General features: G+C 39.4%; 1 protein-coding gene across 3 annotated transcripts in view; it reads right to left on the bottom strand.

The window, feature by feature from the left end:
- The window catches only part of PCNX2 (pecanex 2), a 124,928-nt gene that overhangs the window by 9,788 nt on the left and 97,550 nt on the right, over positions 1-17,590 (bottom strand). For 2 of the 3 annotated variants that reach the window (XM_067465206.1, XM_067465214.1), the window contains exons 27-32: positions 14,627-14,860; positions 14,000-14,103; positions 6,576-6,720; positions 4,658-4,888; positions 3,552-3,826; positions 190-371 (exon numbers count right to left, since the gene is read on the bottom strand). In XM_067465206.1, coding sequence (XP_067321307.1) covers positions 190-371; positions 3,552-3,826; positions 4,658-4,888; positions 6,576-6,720; positions 14,000-14,103; positions 14,627-14,860 — 1,171 coding nt within the window. Of the gene's footprint in view, positions 1-189; positions 372-3,551; positions 3,827-4,657; positions 4,928-6,575; positions 6,721-13,999; positions 14,104-14,626; positions 14,861-17,590 lie in introns of those variants that run through there. The other variant, XM_067465223.1, reaches the window with a different exon arrangement.

Below are 17,590 nucleotides of genomic sequence, written 5' to 3'. Positions count from 1 at the left end.
GAAGGCACGTCAAGCCAACCCTGACCGAGACTGCATTCTGCCTGGAAACCAATGTCCTCGCTGCAGAAGAAGATGAGAATCAAGAATAGGGCTCCACAGCCACTTAACGGACCCACCGCCAAGACACTGAATCTGGAAGACCATCATCCTCGAGCTACGAGGGATCGCCTAAGTAAGTAGTATAAATACCTGGGAATGGAGCAACTTGTAAAGGGGGTTGTAGCTGAGGTGTGCTGTCCCTTGTATGATGGGAGCTGCTGCTCTGGCTTGAATTATTAGCTGGGTTGCAGCTGGAAGAAGACCCATTTCTGCTCGCGCCATCATCGGGGTTTCCTGCACTGTTGTGGTTTGGATGGCAATCTTTCCGCATCCTGTTTAAGAGGCAAGTAAACAAAACACCCACTACCACATGGTCAGGCACACCCACAGCACAAAAGGATGGCTTTGCTCTTATGGCTTGGCTTTACATTTCTTTGACAGATGAATGCTAAAAATAGTTGGGGAAGGGGGAGTTAAGTGATACCACATTTCTAACAGCTGGGACCTATGGCACAGCAAAGCACGAGAATATTCAAAAAAGTAAAAGCAAAATGCCTTTTACACGTTGTATGTAAAACAAATCACTAATATTCAAATAACATCAACATATATTCAGGGTTATGCTGAACTAATAAAGTGATTTCTAAAAATACGTTACACATGAAAAAATTTCCTCTATTTATTGCATTTTCTCTTCTCTTCTTCTAAGAAGTTCAATAGAAGATCTTCCCAACCCCATTTTATCCTTAGAGTAACACTATGGGGTACGTCAGGCTAACAAGAGGCAACTGACTTAGTATCAAGCATTGAGTTATGCAGTTGAATGGGGATCCGAGCCTTGGGCCTAGTTTTAGCACTTGAGTCATTATTTAACATATGGATAATAATATGGGGAAAGTGCTTATACTATCACTTTGCTGGTGGAACATTTTCCATCAGGAGGAGGGAATTCCATACACATTCCCCAGAATTTGTCCTAGAGGACTGGGAAACTGTATTGTCGAAGGCTTCCATGGCTGGAATCACTGGGTTGTTGTAGGTTTTTTGGGCTATATGGCCATGTTCTAGAAGCATTCTCTCTTGACGTTTTGCCTGCATCTATGGTAGGCATCCTCAGAGGTTGTGAGGTCACAACCTCTGAGGATGCCTGCCATAGATGCAGGTGAAATGTCAGGAGAGAATGCTTCTAGAACATGGCCAAATAGCCCAAAAAACGACTGGGAAACTGTGCAAAGAACTGTGAGGTAAAAGGGAAGAGACATGTCCTGTTTGCATAATGTTGGAGTTTAAGCCATAGTTTGAATTGTTGATTGGTAAAAATAAAATGCATTCCAGCATCAATCTAGTTTAATCTGCACTTAAAATATTGAAATGTTATACAATTTATAATCAAATGTATATGGAAGTAGCCAGAAGGATCCTCAAAACTCACTCACAGCAGCAATGCTGGGAAAGAGCAAAGGCAGATGGAAAGCTTTAGATGATTTCCTGATTAACATCACTTTCAAAGGTGCTATGACTTCATGAGGCAAAAAACGGGTTTTAAATTATAGGAAAAGTGATGACAGATCTGCCACTTCATGCCTATTTTGGTCCTCAGCTTATAAGGTCTCTCTCAGTGGCACTGAATATTTGAAATTAAGCTAGAAAATGATCACCTGGAGAAGAGTAGGTGAAGGGAGAAATAAACATGTTCAACATCAGGACCAGGGCCGATTGCTACCATACAATCCTTTAGCACTATTACTACTAGTACAACTATCCTTTTCCCTCCTCCTTTTTAATGAAAACATTTTAGAAGCAAGGGCAGATTGCTGGGCATCCTTTATGGCAGTTATGAATGCCTAACCCTGTAGTTATGCACTCACTGCTATTCACAGTTCCCATGTAGTCTTTAATATAGAAGCTACATAAGACCCCATCTCTACCTACCAGGAAGCATATTCTGTGATCACTGGGGACATTTCCCCAGCTAACTACCCTTCCTATCCACCCTCATGCAAGTCATCTCCAACGTCAAGGGGAATTCCAACAATAAAATCATAAAATAAAAGGATGGAAACTTGTATACGAGGATTTATTGCATAGCCCCATAACTGCAGTATTTATATAGCCATACACCCCAAACAGGATTCTAGATTTTTATATTATCATTTGATTTTTGCAAATGTATTCTCAATTTCTCTAAGAAAATATTGTTTATTTCATAGTTATAGAATCAGTTGCAGTATTAAACTGAATTTTTACTCCTTAGTTATTTGTGACCATATTATTCAATTGAACTTAGAATGCAGAAGTAAACACACTCGGCATTAAAAGAAACTGTTGGAAAATATTTTGGTTACTATTACTGTAATAGAAATCTAAAAGTAGCTGTAGAACATGGAGTAGTGGTGGCTGTTACAAGGGAGAGGGATACAGTTTGTGATATTCTTCGTAACAAATAATAAACATGGTTGTCTCAGAGGCACAAGGCCGCTATGTTCAGTGTTTAAAATAGTTCAGCTATATCATTTTTCAGTATTCTTTTTTTTTTTTGGCTGAATGATGTCAGAGTTCTTTGGGGTGTCCAGCTATTTTAATCTAATGTGGAATCTGTAGTGAAGTATCTTTACTATGCTGGAAAGCCACAGTGACTAAGCTGTCTAGCCATTCTCCCTAAGGTCTATTTTCAGTGAAAATTTAGCAATTCATTCTGAACAGAGTAGATTACCAACATTATGCAAATTGGATCACTTGATTACATGATTCACTCTATATTTATGATGGGAATATCATATTTATCAAGTAAGATGAACTAACAGATTTGATGGCACAGTACTTGTGCAACACTGTCTGAACTAGAAAATAGTGGGACAATGAAACAGTGGATAGTGGGAGGTATGAAACAGTGACGAATGAAAAAGTTATGAGGCAGGGAGGCCTACCGGGAAGGTGGAATCTGAAAATTGGAAACAAGAAGCAAGCAAGGATACAACTGAAGATCAGTTAACAGGTTGTTTCCCAATAGAACAAGATAATTTTACACATATAGTCAAAATGGGGGAGACCAATCATCACTTTCTTCCCTGAAGTATTTGAGGAGCACACAACCCTTGAACATAGATGCTGAAGTTAGGAAGAAGACTGTCAATCACACAAGGAACTATTTAGGGGCTCACATCACATATTTTGAGAGATCTTAGAGAACACCTCCCTTTTAGAACATGATGTAGGCAAACCTTTATTTAAATGCCTTGAGCCATATTCCAAATTGAGTAAAATGCAGTATTATCAGCATGGACAGGTACGTGGCCTAGAGTCACCCCCTTCTCCCTCCGCCTTTCCCTCAGCTGCTGGGGAGGGAATAAATCAAATTGGTAGAAGCTGGAAATGATCATTTCCAGAGGCTATATTAAATTACTGAAAGCCTGCAAGAGATTAGATGGAGGGCTGCACCCCTGCTTTGAAGTCTCCCTTTAGATGCCATTGAAATACTCTTCTCTGAACAGTACATTATACTTTCTGCTTACCTAAACCACTTATTTCTGAACCACATCTTGATGTTGTCCAGGCTTATTGGTCCACCCCAAACATTCTTTAGTTGCCTATGGGTTCCTATGTATGATGTGGTCAGAGGAGAAACATACATCGGATATCCCAAAGGCTGGTCACATGAGGAATTAATCAGGTTCCTCAAAACCTGTTTATTGTTTTGGATGCTGCCACGCTCCGGATTGCGATTGCGTAAAAAAATCAGTTCCTGCTGCTGTCCAGCCCAGAGTCCTCTGACACACTCCTTGTTAACCTAGAAGCAAATAAAAGAACAGCTTGTTTGAAAACATATCCATGAAACAACATACTCAGCTCACAGCCATTCCAATGCCTCTTCTGCAAAATTCTTTACTGAACAAAACACAACAAATTTGAAAACAGTAGAAAGTGGACAAATCGCGATTAGAATTCAGGAACCTGATATGATCCGAGAAGATGGAATGGAAGTCAGTTTTTTTTCTTTTTTGTGTGTGTTTTTTGTGTATTTTTGTAGATTTTTTTTTATTTTTTTCCCTTTTTATTTTTTTTAGGGGTTGTTTGGGATTTTAGTATACTTTTTTTTGTTTCTTCTTTTTTCTCCTTTTTTTCTTTATTTCCTCACTTTCCTATACTTTATTGTTCTCACTCTTTCGTTGTAATCTATATAAAAATTAATAAAATTCTAATTAAAAAAAAAGAATTCAGGAACCTGGACAAAACCCGTAGTCCAATGCTCTCTCCCCAAAAAGTTTAAACTATGGAACTGGATCTGTAGAAATGCTTGATGTGCATTTGAAGATCATGCACACTCCAAGAAGACATGTTAAACTGTGAGCAAAGCACGCTGAATTAATTAGGTATACATGTATTTTGTCATGTCATACAGTTCAGTCACTAGATGACACTGAGTCAAGTCGTATTTGGATAAAACTAGATACTGCTTTTCCTTTTTTATTCTTGTCTGAGGGAGGATGATGAAGTTTTTGTCCACCTTCTTGATTAGACATTTATCCAGATGTTTCATATCAGGTGATATCTTTTAAATCAAAATAAAACATTGTTATAGTGTCTCAGTAAAACAACTAAAATCAGGCTGCTGTTGTACCTTAATCACTTTGAAGCTCAAATAACTTTTGTGGAGCATAATTATTTTGTATTCATCTGTCCCTTCTTCCACTACATGCCTCAGAGTAAGGAGTTCCTCTTTGTTTGAGAGAACGGCACTGCGCCAGGCAGGGTCTCCTTCATGGCAAATCACAACTTTTTCCTCAAATGACTGAATTGCCTCATAAAGAATTGCAGGATCCTCATATTCATCTGGACAGGTAAACTGGTCCTGGTATTAAATGAAAGGCATTGCTATGATCAGAAAGTTCTGTGAAGAGATGAAGGGTGTCAGCAGCAGGATACAGAGTCTAGTTCCCCCACAGGCTTGTAAGAAAACTGTGCACTTACGTTGGCAAATGCTTCATTTGAAATTAATATGATCAGGACAGTCATACAAAACTGACAGGTCTTGGGGCAATCTCTTTTCTCTTTGGGGGGCTGCATGGATTTCCCAGAAGGAAACAAACAAAATCAAACAAAACCCAGAGGTGGCCAGAAGTCCATTTCTGCTTTGGGGGAAAAAAACCTGGATTTGTTGATGTAAAACAGTGTGTGTATGTGTCTCTGTGTTTAAACCATTTAGAAGTTGCAATATGCCCCAGAAGAGCCACAAGAGCCAAGAAACCAGTATGCTAAGCCAGTGGTCCAAAGACTCGAGGGCAATTGGCTACAAAAAAGTTTTCAGGGCTACACAAAGCCCCAAGAACTGGATTTTGAGCACTCATGGATTAGAAAAGCAGAAGCTCTGAGCAGCTGTGATTGTCACCAACTAGAAATCACACTTCACTCAACAGCACTTTTGTGGCTATACAGGGATTTCAAAGACTTAGACTTATTTGGAAGGACACCTGATTAGTTTATGAGCTAAATGCTCCTCTTAGTCAAAGGCCTGTAGCCAATGTTGTCTTTCCATTAGTTTCCAACTGTATATAAAGGAAGAATTAACTCAGTTTCTGACTAGAACAGAACTTGTTGTGCACCCAGTTATATGTCTTGTGCAACTGCATGCACAACCAGTTCCTCAATAGATACATGAAACATATAAACTCTAGGTAAAGGTAAAGGTTTTCCCCTGACATTAAGTCCAGTCGTGCCCGACTCTGGGGTGTGGTGCTCATCTCCATTTCTAAGTCAAAGAGCCAGCGTTGTCCGTAGACACCTCCTAGGACATGTTGCCAGCATGACTGCATGGAGCACCGTTACCTTCCCGCTGGAGCGGTACTTATTGATCTATTCACATTGGCATGTTTTTGAACTGCTAGGTTGGCAGAAGCTGGAGCTGACAGTGGAAGCTCACGCCCCTCCCTGGATTCAAACCTGCGACCTTTCGTTCAACAAGCTCAGCAGCTCAGTGGTTTAACCCACTGTGCCACCAGGGACTACAAACTCTACTCGTGGATTTATGTCAGAGTTAAAGTAATTAATTGTTTTGCCAGCAACAAACTAGCTAGAGAATGGGGAAAAATCATTGAGTGTGTCAGTTTAGCAAGACACAGTAAAGCTCATGATGGGAAATGATAGTGATCAGACAATTGTCTCAAAAGAATTGGCTATAGCTACAGCTCTCTATACAAGGCTGATAGATTAATTTGATGGTTGAGTAGGTAAGCAATGAGTCAGAGTATAGGTAAAATGCTGAAATTATTAAAATTTAGCTGCTTGAAAATCCAGGATATAATCCCTGGTAGATTCATAATTTAGGTTTTGCAGGTTAAAATAAATCCAAAATTAAATCAGGACTGCATCTCTGTCTTTAATTTGTGTTTTATAGTTCAACTTGGGGAGACAGCTTGTAGTCATTTTTACATTTACCATGCTCTTGGCACTAACTATTTAAATTATCTTTAGAAATATAAACAACATATAAATAACATTAGTAGTCACACTGCTAAAATCATATTATAGGGCAAACTTGCCTGATGCAGCTTCAGTGACATTCTGATTGCAGGAGCAACAACTTTGTGTAACAGATCCATATCTGCAAATACCCATTCATCTCTTGATGTGATTCGAAAATCACCTTTGAACAAAGCATGAAGCCCATGGAGGAAGGAATCCAAACTGTAGAAAAATGTCATTAATTATTTGCAGACTAAATTCCATTTGATGAGTTCAAGTTGCACTCCCACCCCGCTATTTGTAGCAGCTGCTATCCAAACCCACTTCTGATATAGTCTATAGAAACAAAAAATGGTAATTTATTCATCATTGCTCTTCTTCAGTGCAGGCTATAAATGGAAACACTCAAATATTATAAACATGGGCTGTAGCATTACATACGCAATTGTCATGAACTTTAGGCATAAAGAAAATATAAGTGTGTGAGTGTGACTTTCTATACTGGCATTCTTTTAACACTTGATAATGATCTGCACTCGGTCATATATCTAGCAGCACATGCAAGGATTGCATAATAGTCTTGAAGCTAATTTATTGTGATATGCTTCTACACTGCAAAGAACAATGGCAGCAATGCATATATGGTTTCTCTATTCCTATGGAAATCCATGCAACATGGGAATACCTCACCATGACAGGGTCTTGCAAGCCTCATATTTATATATGTGAATGTGTCTGAAAATGGATGTAATTTGTTCTTCAGGGCAAAATTACTCTTAATGCTGCAAACATTTGACTTTCTCCTATGCTAATGCTACGTATTCCTTTTTTTCTGGCATATCGAGTAATGTTTACTCCTTATGTTGCAATGTTATGATGGGGAAAATACAGCCAGTCACCTTAATCCCTTTTCTTTCTTTGTTTCTTCAACCCCAAAAAACAGGTCATGTGGAATATGTGTGGCTGCTTTGCAAGGCTAACAACACATCAGATAGGACTCTGCATGCAAGCTCCATTAGTTTCCCTTAATTCTCATTCCTTGCCTCTGATGAAATTTATGGAAATGTATAAAACCGGTCAGCGGTGCTTCTAAGAGTTTGATGCAAAAACTATATATTCACATGATTGGATGTGCTTCTTATAGCATGATACAAACTTGAGGTCTAATAGTAAAAAAAGTACAAGAGCGAGGAGTATATTTACTATTAACTGCAATGCTAGGAATATATTTGAGGAGTGTTGCTTTGATACCATGAAATTTGGAACATGTAATTTATGGTAACATCTACAGTAACATCAACCATTATAACAATGATTGGAAGTCATCATGTGCAAGAAGATAGCTCTCTTTTTAATTGTACCCATCTTGAAAATGACTGGGTATAATCATCTTATTAAAGAAATACAATGGGAAATCACTATACATAAACACATATAGGCAGATCAACAACTTCTAAACAGCAAAGCACAGTTACTGTAAAGGAGAATCATAATAGGAACAAAATACTGGGAGACAATTTTGCAACCAATTAGTTTAAATATTTTATATCTCTTTCAATGCCCATGATAAGATCAGAGTAGTGAACACAGACATGCGATAAAATATGCAAATGTCCCTACTGTGCCCGGGTCATTACTGGGAACTTTTTGAATAGTCTCTTTTACCGTATTGCATATCTATGAGTTCAAATCTATTCCATTTCTACAGTGTATTGTACATTGTTTTGAAGACTTTAATAAGATTATCCTGAAGGTTTACCTGGCTTTCTTAATCTAAATCTCCCTTAGGGTTCTCCTCCCCTTCTGCTCAAATCCATTTAGTATGTTAGCCAATTTAAATGTATGTACTCAAGCTGGAAAAGCTGCTCTAACTGTTGTGGCCACTGTCCAAAAGCTCTTTTAAATGTGCCCATTAGGATAAAACAAGTGGAATGTAATTTTCTATCTGCTACGTAGTTATTTGAAAGAAAAATCTACTGAACTTCAGTATGCACAGAACAGGGCTGCTTGCCTTATTTTCTTTGACAGCAATTCCCTACGTGCCAACAAAAATGAATTCTGAAACTGCTTTCCTATTGCTTAGACATCAATGCTACTATAATATTATATGGTTTTTATATAACAAAGTTGCAGCCAAAGAAAGTTTGACTTCCATGCGATAGCTCAGGCATGGTTTTAAAAAAAAGAAGTCTCAAAATAATTCCTTTCCTATGGCAACGTTCATTTTGAATGAGACCTTTGTGCATTGTGCTTTACATGTTTAAACTAATGAGATTGCTTAAATCCCAATGGAACAATAATTTGGATAATTTTTCTATACAGATGGAATGTTAAATCCAGGTTTATTCCAAATCCATGAAGTAGCTTCAAAAAAAAAAAAAAGGACCAAATCCTATAAACTATCTCAGCCGATCAGCAACAAGACCTCCGTACATTACACATACATTCTTGAACTTAACAGAACTATCCTTAGAACATAAAGATTTCATGCCCAATTTCAACTGCTTGGAACTATGTCTCAATGACTAACCAGTGTGGTGTAGTGGTTTGAGCATGGGACTATGACTCTGGAGAACTGGGTTCAGTTTGTAATCGGTCATGGAAATCCAATGGGTGACCTTGGGACAGTAAACTTCTCTCAGACTCAAAGGAAGACAGAGGCAAACTCCTCTGAACAAATCTTGCTAAGAAACCCCTGTGATAGGTGCACCTTAAGGGAAAAAATGATTTGAAGCCACACAGCAGCAATGTCCCAATGAGCACAGTGATGTTTACATGCAAATAATGCATGGTTGGACTGGGATTTAGAACACCCAAGTTCAGATGTTCACCAAAACATGAAACTCACTGGGTAAATGTGGGACAATCGCAGCCTGATCTACATTCCAGGATCATTATGAAGATAGCCTCCCATCTTGTTAATGATCAGGTAATGCATATCAGGAGAAGGGTTGTATATGCTACCCAAAATCCACTGCGGGAAAGGTGGGATATACATTTATTATTATTATTATTATTATTATTATTATTATTATTATTATTATTAATACCCCGCTTTATTTCCCCCAAAGGAGACTCAAAGCGGTGTAACATAAAAACATCATCAAAATCATTTAAATTATACTAATATACTAACATTAAAACAGGATTAAATATAAACGGTATTAAAAATTCCTAGCTAAAATTATTAAAACAAATTCAAAGGATATAAGAGAACAATCAAACACATATGGATTTGTCAGTTTATATAACAGCAAATATTCTCCTGTATTCCACTTGGGTAACTTTTTGTATTGATCATCATCAACTCTAGATATATTTTGCAATTGTTCCATTATCTATGATTGTCTATCTCCTTAATACAGTGGTTCCCAACTTTTTTTTTTTAACAGGGACCACTTGACTAGGGACCACTTTAGAGTGCTGACTCAGAAAACTGCATTGAATAGACCACATCAGCTCTAGTTTCTGAAACAGAACATATGTCATCAAGTAGTTGTCATCTGCTCGCCCACAGAAAACCATATTTAATGATCTAGAGCTGATGGAGCCCCCAGTGGCGCAGTGGGTTAAACCCCTGTGCCGGCAGGACTGAAGACCGACAGGTCGCAGGTTCGAATCCGGGGAGAGGCGGATGAGCTCCCTCTATCAGCTCCAGCTCCTCATGCGGGGACATGAGAGAAGCCTCCCACAAGGATGATAAAAAACATCAAATCATCCAGGCGTCCCCTGGGCAACGTCCTTGCAGACGGCTAATTCTCTCACACCAGGAGTCACTCCTGACACGACAAATAAATATAAAATATCTAGAGCTGATATGATAGTAGTAATCTTTTGTGGGTAGCCTGCCTCTCTCCTCCCAACATCCCTGTTGCCTTGGCACTATAAGAGGGTTTCGCGAGACCAGTCGCTCTCGTTGCCATGGTTTCGAGGCAACAGAGTAGTAATGGTGAGGTCATGGACCATATTTTCATTTTTGCAGACCACTGGTGGTTCATGGACCATGGGTTGGGAACCACTGCCTTAATGAATTGAGAATGCAAGCACATTTCTTAAATGGTCAATGCAGCCAGCTCTGACGGTGCTGATTGTGAGCATTTGAGGGAGGTTAGAACATCGGATCTCTTACAAGATACTGATCCTGACATTTCGAGCTCAAAATGGCCAAGGACCTTTATATCTTAGGCCTCATTCCTTTTTTCCATCAGTGGTCACCTCGATCCACCCAGGAAAATCTCCTATACATACCAGGCCCTAGGGGAGTACACTTGGAAACTACAAGGCATAGAGCTTTTTCTATCTATGCTCCAATTCTATGGAACTCATTGCCTCCATATGTTAGAGCAATGTCGGAGTTGCAACCTTTTGTAAAAGCGCTCAAGACTTAGCTGATTGGTTGTACATTTAAGTAATCAGATCTAATTTGCCAAATAGTCACTGCTGAATGTTTTTATGTTGAATTTTTTTATATTGTGAAATGCTATTTTAAATTGTAAATCGCTCGGAGCACCTTGGTGGAGAGCGACTAATTAAGAAATAAAGTGAAGTGAAGCGAAGTGTTAAGTACCATCCTTGAGTGGATGGTGCCTCAAACAGCAGGTGAAGGATTTTGTCAGGGCCATCATGAAAAATTCTTCTCTCAATATGAGTAGGCTTTCCAATGCTACAACTTTAGAAAACAAAGACGTGTAATGAGAAAATAAAATTAACATAACAGATAGGTTGGCTACAAACCTGACTGACAAATGAGGATGTTTTTGCTTTTTTAAAGGCTGTCTTAATTTTGCGCTATAACTTGTGGTTTTGATAGAAGCTATGAGATATACTCTGGAGGCTTCACCCATGGAAACGTTTAAAGCAGGGGTCCTCAAACTAAGGCCCAAGGGCCGGATACAGTCCTCCAAGGTCATTTACCCGGCCCTCACTCAGGGTCAACTTAAGTCTGACATGACTTGAAAGCACACAACACTCAGAGCACCTTAGTTTTCAGGCTGGTCATGTGAAGCAACTTTTGTTGATTGGTGGTAACCCCAAAGGGGCAAAACTAGCCTGTCTTCCCTTGGCAGGGAGCTCCAGAGTTGAGGTGCTACTATAGAGAATACACCTTGACATTTGTATGCAGATATCAGGGAGTAAACCCCATTGAACTCAACAGGATTTACCTCTAAATATCCATGTACATGATTGTCCTGTGTATTAGTGAATCCACTGTATCACTGGAGAGTCAATATTTAACTTATGTTGACTTTTACATAGACAGGTAAATGAAATGGTATTTACACACACTGCTAAAGAATATTTGCTGTCATCATTTGACATTACAATCTTCTCATTAATTGATTAGACCTAATTCATGTGCAAATGTATGCAAATTGCTACATAAATTACATACATATAATGTAAACATCATTGGCTTCTTAATGAATAGTGTCAACATGAGGCAAGGTAGGTACGAGGTCTAAGACTGATCTTATTTGCTGTTTGCTAAATCCTACGGAACTTTACTGTATTAAAATGTTTGCTTCCCTTTTATTTGCAGAATAATAATGTTATGACTTATATTTTTGAATCTGCCTAGCACTCACAGATGAGGCAGACACATAAAACACACTCTACTACATACACAGGGCTTCAATATGAAGAGGATCTCGTGTCTTGTGGGAATAGACTATGTTGGCATATAGTTGGTTTTCCATCATTTTGTGGTCTATAGATCACATTACAATTCACATAAGGCACCCTAATGGCCTATTGCAGCACAAATGGCACCTCTATGGTTTAGACCTCTATAGTTTAACTTCTCTAGTGTGAAAAGCTTTCCCTAGTTACCATAACTATTACCACCATTCATGCAGACCACCCAAAAAGGAGACAGATACAACATTCACCACAATAACTGATAGAAGCACATTAACTACACACTAGATCATCAGGCTTAAAATTGCTTGCCTTTGACTTAGACAATTGAGATAGCTTTTATGAAGCTATCTAACCTGCCAAATTGATTATTTCAGTTGCACCTTTAGCTGTTATTCTGTCTAGTAGGAAGTGGTATGCACTGACAATATTATGCACATTTCTGATCAAAATAAACTCTTTACACCAGGCAAGGGTAAAATTGAAAGGGGAGCATATGCTGGGCCAGCCCTGGGTCAAGGGCTGCCCGGGGGGTGGGGGAGGCTGAGGGGCAGTTGGCACTGGAGAGGAGAGGGTTTCACATATGGCTGCTTGGGATTCTCGGGAGAGCTCTGCACAGCCATGTGTTCCTGTAGGGTGTTCCTCTTCATGGAAGAACACAGAAACCTGCCCTCCCATGTGGAGGAGGGTTTGACACATGGCTGTGCGAGGCTCTTGGGAGATCTCTGTGCAGCTGCGTCTGATTGGGAGGGCTGGGGCCAGGCCTAGGACATGTGGAGATAAGAGCCCAAGAGACCACATCCAGCCTGTGGGCCTTGGTTTGCCCATGCCTGCATTACACATAGCAGTTTTTTCAGTACAATCCAACACATCATGAAAGTACATCAGTGTGTGTAGGCTATTGTGGCAAGGCTATTGTGCAATTCAGGCCAATCTTCACAAGTATTAAATAAAATCATGGAATCATGAAAATGGCCCCACCAGTCTTTTCTAGGCAGGATGAAAACCAAACCTGCTACAGTGGGATATTCACTACTCCACTTCCTCCTTGCCCCATTCTGCCTTATTTTAAGAGTCAGCAAATGAGCCTTTCTCATCTCTAAGAATGTGAATTCATATCCTCATGCTGCATAGCATATCCAATAACACAGAAAAATTAAGAGTGAAAGTGATATCAACTACAACATCCATGTTAGCAGGGCAATTTTATTCACAGACAGCTAGCAATTGGCCTGTATCCTGTAGAATTGAGTTTGAAAAATGCCTGACTCCTTGAAGACAACTTTGCTGGACAACACTCTGCAGATGCAACACTCTGCAGATGGTAGAGAAGAAAGTTTTTCACCATCAACGCCATAGTATAGTATAGCACTTTGTAATAAGTGCTAGTCTATGGCTAGTTTGATGCCACTGTCAGCTCAGTCTACAGAGCAAATTCTATTTGGATGTTCTTTAGACTGTGATTTGGGACTACATTTGATTGAGTGTATGTACTCTATTTTTTAATTAATAATTTATGGTATGTTCTATAATTTCCATCTGGAGCTGCTTTTGCAGATAAAAAGCAGCTTCATCATCTTCTGCTTTCAATGAAGGAGTTTATTTACTTCCCATATTAGTCATCTGATGATGTCCAAGTACACAGATCTGCATACCAGGTGTTCTCCATACCAGATTTCAATACAAACATAGTGCAAGATGGTTCTGCACACTTTTTTTTGACAACGTCACCAAGAACTAATTTGAAAATGGTTTTTATTTGTAAATTTTGTAACTTTTCAGATAAACAAACATTTTTCTGAGCCACAAGGAATCTGATAATTTGTTCATATACATATTGATTATGATGTAAATACAACATTACCTGATTGCCATATTGTGTGATGCTGTTCCCAAGGCTCTTCTACCCAAAATGCACAAGGCAAAGGAAAGAGTGACCAAAGGAGAATCTTCATCACATTCTATACACTGCAAAATATTTCAGGGTTTGAGTTACCTCTACAACAATAATTCACACAATGTAATACAATTTATTTCATTATGGCAAAATGATGTGCAAAAAAAAGTATTCTTGTTGGCCTTGTCTTCTAATTTTATTGTCAGGTTCATTGCTTCATTTTTTTTGGTTAATTTTCCTACATCAATATCATTTGGGATGATCTATTGTAGGATGGGCCCTGTATCCCATTACACTGTGACTGTACCTCCTTCCTCCCCAATACTTCAGTCTACTAACATGTATCCAACTTGATCTTCCTTTCCTCAGATCACGAAGTATAGGGATTTTTAAAGAGTCAATTCAGAAGACCTTTATCTCCTGAGACTACTCACAGGTAAATGATAATCCTGTTTAGCATCACAGCAGAAGGATAAATTTGGCTTCGACTTGATGAGCTTTTGGACAAGTACTCTCAGTATTTCTCTGCACATTTTTCCCAATATGAATTCAAGAAAGAGTCAACTTAGCAACAAGAGAGAGCCATACTTGTACCTCTACACGTTTTCCAGCACAGAACTGAATCCAGTCCAAGTAAACACTGCAGAAGCTTGCTCTGGTGATTCCTTGAAGGCAGGGAACGTAGTCGTCATCAATATTTATATTGAACATCGCAAAGTCACGCTCTATATAATGCCATTTGGAGAAAGGCTGCAGTGTCTTTTGGAATGATTCATCCCTTAGCCAGTATAGGATTTTGGGTGAGCTTGCAGTGAAGTATATAATACTCTGTTGATGAAAAGGGAAACATGCTGTTGTTTGTTTTAATAATACAAAGTTATTACAACAGTAATTGCTGCAAAGTTGAGAGAGAAATCATCCAGACTGAACTAAGTAGATTCTCTGGCATATCACAAGGCATGTTATGTCCCCTCCAGTTCTCTTTGTCCTTGAAGTTTACTGGACAACAAAGAATGGGAATAATCAGAATGTATTTCAACTGTGGGTAATAAATGAATTGAAAGAGCTACAGTAAAATTAATAAGTATGAAGGGCAACGTAGAACCAGCACTATTATTAAACCTGTTTAAAATTCATGAGTGCCAGCTTCCCAATTTAAATCAACAATTAAAGTAAAAGTAAATGGTTCCCCTGACTTTAAGTCTAGTCATGTCTGACTCGGGGAGGTGGTGTTCATCTCCATTTCTAAGCTGAAGAGTTGGCATTCTCCATAGACACCTCCAATGTCATGTGGCCGGCATGACTACATAGAGCACCATTACCTTCCTGCAGAAGCGGTACCTATTGATATACACATATTTGCATGTTTTCAAATTGCTACGTTGGCAGAAGCTGGGCCTAACAGCGGGAGCCCACCCCACTCCCAGGATTTGAACTGCCAACCTTTTGGTCAGCAAGTTCAGCAGCTCAGTGGTTTAACCCGCTGCACCACCAGAGGGCATAACAATAAAACATTGGTAAAGGGGTCCTTGCAATGCATGAGAGAATGAATGAGAATGAATGAATATATATATACGTGTGTGTGTATATTCATTCATTCTAAAGAAGGCAGTATAAACATATACTGAAAAACTAATGTGAAAGCACATGGGGAAAAATAACCTGCAGTACGCAGGCAGGAAATTATTTCAAATATATGCAGAATGGCAACAGGAATTGACCCACTTTATTAGAGGAGAGCAAAAATTGCTTTTATGTAGAGAAATTATTCTCTCTCCCAACTTGGCTGTCAACTGAGTTCCAAATACAAAAAAAAATCAATTCAAAAGGCCAACTGTTAAGTATTGTTTGAAAGATAAATATGAAATCCTCAAGCATGTGATAATGCAACATTAAATATATGAAGGGATGTGCTCCTTCTGCTATTGTAATAGATTCATGGGGCTGCCGATGCTCTGCAAAAAAATAGACTCGCTTAGTATATAATGGATTGGGTATTTAAACCCTAATTCTCCTTCATTCTTTCCATGGTATTTTGGTTTCCCCAACTGATTTTAAACACAGTTTGTATACAAATGTGTTCTTAAGAGTTCAATGTGAAAAAAGAAGCCAGTAAGACCAATCCTTCATCAATCTAGGAAGAAACAGAGAAGCAGATTATCAGTTTCATTCCAAACCATGCAGACTTGTAACAGCAAGATCAGAAGGCATGGTGGTTGTCCCTGGCTTTTCAGTTTCAGGCTTTTCTAATGAATGGGGCCACATCTGTCCAATCCTGGGGGTAAGGGTACAAAGTAGCTTAGGATCCTGAGCAGCTGCTGCCTTCTAGAAGGAGCATCAAGCAGTTACAAATGCATCTCAAGTTCTTAAATACTCAAATTTCCTTGAGGTCCTATTGTTGTTAAATACTTAAACTCTGTTGGTATCTTCCTGTTTTATAGTACACGTTGACAGAAGGGCCGAGCCAGTGGCAGATGGATGGAGAGTGTATGTGTGAACAAATAGGAAAAAAATGAACAAATTCCTATGCACACTGCATATATCTCATTTGTGGTGTCAAAACAATTTGGGGGGGGGGGATAAAGAAAGAACAATACAATATTTAAAATGAAGAACAATTTTAACCAACATGAACTTAACATTATTTCAGTGGAAGACCCCAGAGGACCCCCTTTTGCCATGCAGGAAAAGCACAAAGCGTCCCTGGCAGATGGCACTCCATCCTCTGTAGTAATAGTAGTAATAACAATAGTAAAAGGAACAAACCCATGGGTCATCCAGTCAAATATCCTTATGTCATGCAGTAAAAGCACAATCAAAACACCTCAAACAGATGGCCTTCCAGCCTTTGTAATAATGATGATGATTGTAATAATAATAATAATAATAATAATAATAATAATAATAATAGGAGCATGGTGAGGAGGCACGGAGGAAAGTGTCTGCATGGCAAGGGGGCATGGGGAAAGGGTCTGCATGGTGAGGGGGTATGGGGGAAGGGGTTTGCTTAGCAAGGAGCCACTGAAGAAAGGGTCTGTGCCCTGGGAGTACAATGCTGCTGCCGCTGTGGCTGTGACAGGAGCAGGAACGAGGCCCGGCCACAGAGACTGAGACCAAGAGAGGCATAGCCTTCCATCCCAGCTGGGCCTCCTTCCCTTCACATGATGCCTTCCTTTCCTGACCTGCATTCATTCTGTCCTTCACCCGCTCCCTGATGGTGGGAAAACTGTGTTCATGCTTGGAGGGGGACGAGGTGCAAAAGGAGGAAAGAGGGAAAGCCCCTGCCATGTGTGCTTGGAGACGGAGGGGGAGGAGGAAAGCGCTGAGCCCTTCGGTATGCTTCCTGGATCCCTAAGGGCTCTGCAGAGCACACTTTAAGAACCACTGCTCTAAGTTTTAGGCAGAATCTCTTGTCTTGCAATTTAAATCCATTTCTCTATGTCCTAGTCTCCAGAGCAACAGAAAACAAGCTCCCCTCCCCCCAATATCCTTTCAAATACTGAAATTTGTTCCTTCTCAGCCTTCCCCTTTCAACCTACTTTTCTTCAAACAATACAT

The sequence above is a fragment of the Anolis sagrei genome, chromosome 1 (genome assembly GCF_037176765.1).
Source record: "Anolis sagrei isolate rAnoSag1 chromosome 1, rAnoSag1.mat, whole genome shotgun sequence".
Lineage (NCBI taxonomy): Eukaryota > Metazoa > Chordata > Lepidosauria > Squamata > Dactyloidae > Anolis > Anolis sagrei.
Note: the sequence above shows the minus strand (reverse complement) of the source record. Positions and strands in the feature narration are given on the sequence as shown.